This window comes from Propithecus coquereli, unplaced genomic scaffold (genome assembly GCF_000956105.1).
Source record: "Propithecus coquereli isolate 6110/MARCELLA unplaced genomic scaffold, Pcoq_1.0 Scaffold44, whole genome shotgun sequence".
NCBI classification, from domain to species: Eukaryota; Metazoa; Chordata; class Mammalia; order Primates; family Indriidae; genus Propithecus; species Propithecus coquereli.
In genome coordinates, this window is record NW_012150174.1 from 9610048 (window position 1) to 9613028 (window position 2981).

The 2981-nt window shown below is 36.6% G+C and overlaps 1 protein-coding gene across 1 annotated transcript in view; it reads left to right on the forward strand.

Moving 5' to 3' along the window:
- SBF2 (SET binding factor 2) overlaps positions 1 to 2981 on the forward strand; it is a 518495-nt gene that overhangs the window by 307380 nt on the left and 208134 nt on the right. Inside the window, exon 14 of the mRNA XM_012654180.1 lies at positions 2158 to 2362. Coding sequence (XP_012509634.1) covers positions 2158 to 2362 — 205 coding nt within the window. The remainder of the gene's footprint in view (positions 1 to 2157; positions 2363 to 2981) is intronic.

Here is a 2981-nt window from a genome sequence, read left to right on the forward strand (position 1 = left end):
TATAATGGCTGGATACTTTCTGGACAGCCCTCCTAAACCTAATACAGAGAGAAAGGGAGAGAGAATTTACATATTTATTTTTCCATGTCTTCACTAGATACAGAGAGAAAATACAAAGCATATATGAGGACTACTTTGGCAAGAACAAATTTTATGTCTGATTTTACCTTCTGAGGAACCTTGTGAGATAAGCATAAGTTATAACTTAGGCAGAGTTATTTGTCCAGCATCACATAATAAGGAGTACAGCAACAACTAGAAGTCAGGATTTGGGGCTCTTAAAGCAGTATTTTTTTCTATTGTATTGCTGAGACATGCTAACTGTATCATCTGCCTTAGCCCAGCCCTTCCTTTATCTGGGTCTGGGCCATATAACAAAAAAGAACTGTTAGGAGCACCTCTAATAGATGCTGACAGTTGGCCATTTTTCATTGTCAAGAGGATGTATACGATAGTATTGCGTTTAGTCTATAATGTGAATAACCTAAGATCAGTAGGAATTTTCTGGTTGCAAAGGATAAGTGCTACAATTGGTCTAAGCATAGTTGTAAATAGCTTTCCATAGAGAACTTTATAAAAGAATGGATTCCACTCTGCCTGAAGTATTTGAAATATAATTCTACTTAACTAGGTTGATGGATAAAAGTTCGTGCCAGCTCTAAGAGTCTACATTATTAGCTGACACATTTAATTCAAGTGTTGCAATCTTGATGGTTGTTCCACATTGTGTCCCACTTATTGGGATGCAGCAGGAAGAGGTTTAGAGTGGCTGCTTTGTCCCAGACAATTTGTAGATGCAGTAGATACACAGCAGAAGACAAAAAATATTTTTTTAATTGAATGAAGTATCTGTCCCCATGCAGCTTCATTTTAGGGAGAAAAGGATAGATAATAAACAAGTAAAATATATTGTATGTGAGAGAGTGATAAGTGCTGTAGAGAAAATATAAGGGGGATATGGAGTGTGATGGGTAGAGAGGATATAATTTTAGGTAGGGTGGTCGGGAAAGGTGGCTCTTGAGCAAAGAAATGCAAGAAGGGAGGGAGGATGCTGTGCAGATTCATAGTGGTTACAGGCATTCCAGACAGAGGGAATAGTTAAGTGCAAAGGTTTGAGGCAGGAACAAGAAGGCCTGTGTGTCTGGAGCAGAAGAAGTGAAAGAAACAGCTATAGGGCTCACTCATGTAGAAAGGCCAGATCTTGTGGGGCCTTGTGAATTGTTTTAAGAAACTAGGTTTTACTCTCAGTGCAATGTAGGGCCACTGAAATGAACTGAATAGTTATGTGATGATAGTTATGTGATGAAACTTTTAACTAGATTACTCTGTCTGCAGTGTTGAGGGAGGGGGTAAGGGTGGCAGCAGGGAAACTAGTTAGGAGACTGTTGTACATCTGTAATGTGAGGTGCGGGCTTGAACCAAGGTATTGATGAAAAGGGGCCAGGTTATAAACATTTTAAAGGTAAAGTCCACAAAGTTTGCAGAGGAATGGATAATTGGGAGTTTGAGAATGGTATTAAAGATTACTCTAAGCTTTTTGCCTAAGTAAAAAAATAAATAAATATGCCATTGCCTGAAGCAGGGAAGACTGAAGAAAACAGGGTTAGAGGTGGCTGAAAATTAAGAGCTCCATTTTGGACATAAGTTTAAGATGTTATTTTAAATCCAAGTGGAAATATTACATGTAAACAGTTACATATGTGTGTATGTATGGAGTTCAGGAGAATCCTCAGTCAGAGATAAAAATTTGTGAATCATTGGTGTTTTTATGGTTTAAAGATAGAAGATGGAAAGTGATCACCAAGGAAGTAAGTATTAATAAAAAAGAGACACTAGGACTAAGCCCTGAGGTATTCACATAATTAAGAGATTAGGGAGATGAGAAATGGACAAAGATGTAGCAAGAAGACCTAGAAAACCAAGTGAAGAAAGTGTTCATAGAAGAGGAAGACAAGTGACTAGCTATGTCAGATGCCGTTAATAGATCAGGTAAGAGGAAGTAGGATACTTTTTATTTTATGGCATATATATGAAGATATTATAATCATTCATTTGTCTGATTACAGTTTGTATCCCTTTGAGCTCCCACTCCCTTCCTGACAATTTGCCATTGATATTTTAAGTTTTAAATAATTGTGCATATGTATGATGTTGCAGGAGAATCCAAACCCTCATATGGCGTTCCAGAAAGTTCCACGCCCAACAGAAGGATCCCACTTGCGAGTTCATATTCTTCCTTTCCCAAAGATTAATGAAACCCGGGTTCAGGAATTAATACAGGAAAATCTTGCTAAGAACCAGAATGCACCTCCTGCTACACGAGTGGAAAAGAAATGTGTTGTGCCAGCAGGTCCACCTGTTGGTATGTATTTGTCTATTTGTTTTAGAAGTAAACGTCTTATGAAGATAAAGATGTCTTATAAAACACAAATCAAGATACAAGACACAAAAAGGAAAAGTGTACAATTTGATGAATTTTCACAAAGTGAACAAACTCATGTATCTAGAATCAGAGCATTATCAACACTCAGAAGCCCTGTTCCATTCACTGCCTCCCACAAAGGGTAATCATAACCTGACTGCTGCCACTATTAAGGCTTTTGTTTTTTTAATAACAATTTTATTGAGATATAATTCATATACCATAAATTCACCCATTTAAAGTGTACAATTCATTGGTTTTTAGTCTGTTCACAGAGTTGTTCAACCATTATGACTATTTAATTTGAGAACATTTTTATAACCTAAATATAATAGAAACCTATTATCAGGCACTCCCTGTTTCCTCCCAAAACCACCTCCTCCCCAGCTTTAGGCATTAATCTACTTTCTATCTTCATAGCTTTGCCTATTCTGGACATTTTATATAAATAGATTTATGTAGTATGTGGTCTTTTGTGATTGACTTTAAATTAGCATAATATAGTATTTTCAAGATTAATCTATGTTGTAGCATGTATCAGTACTTCATTTCTTTTTTT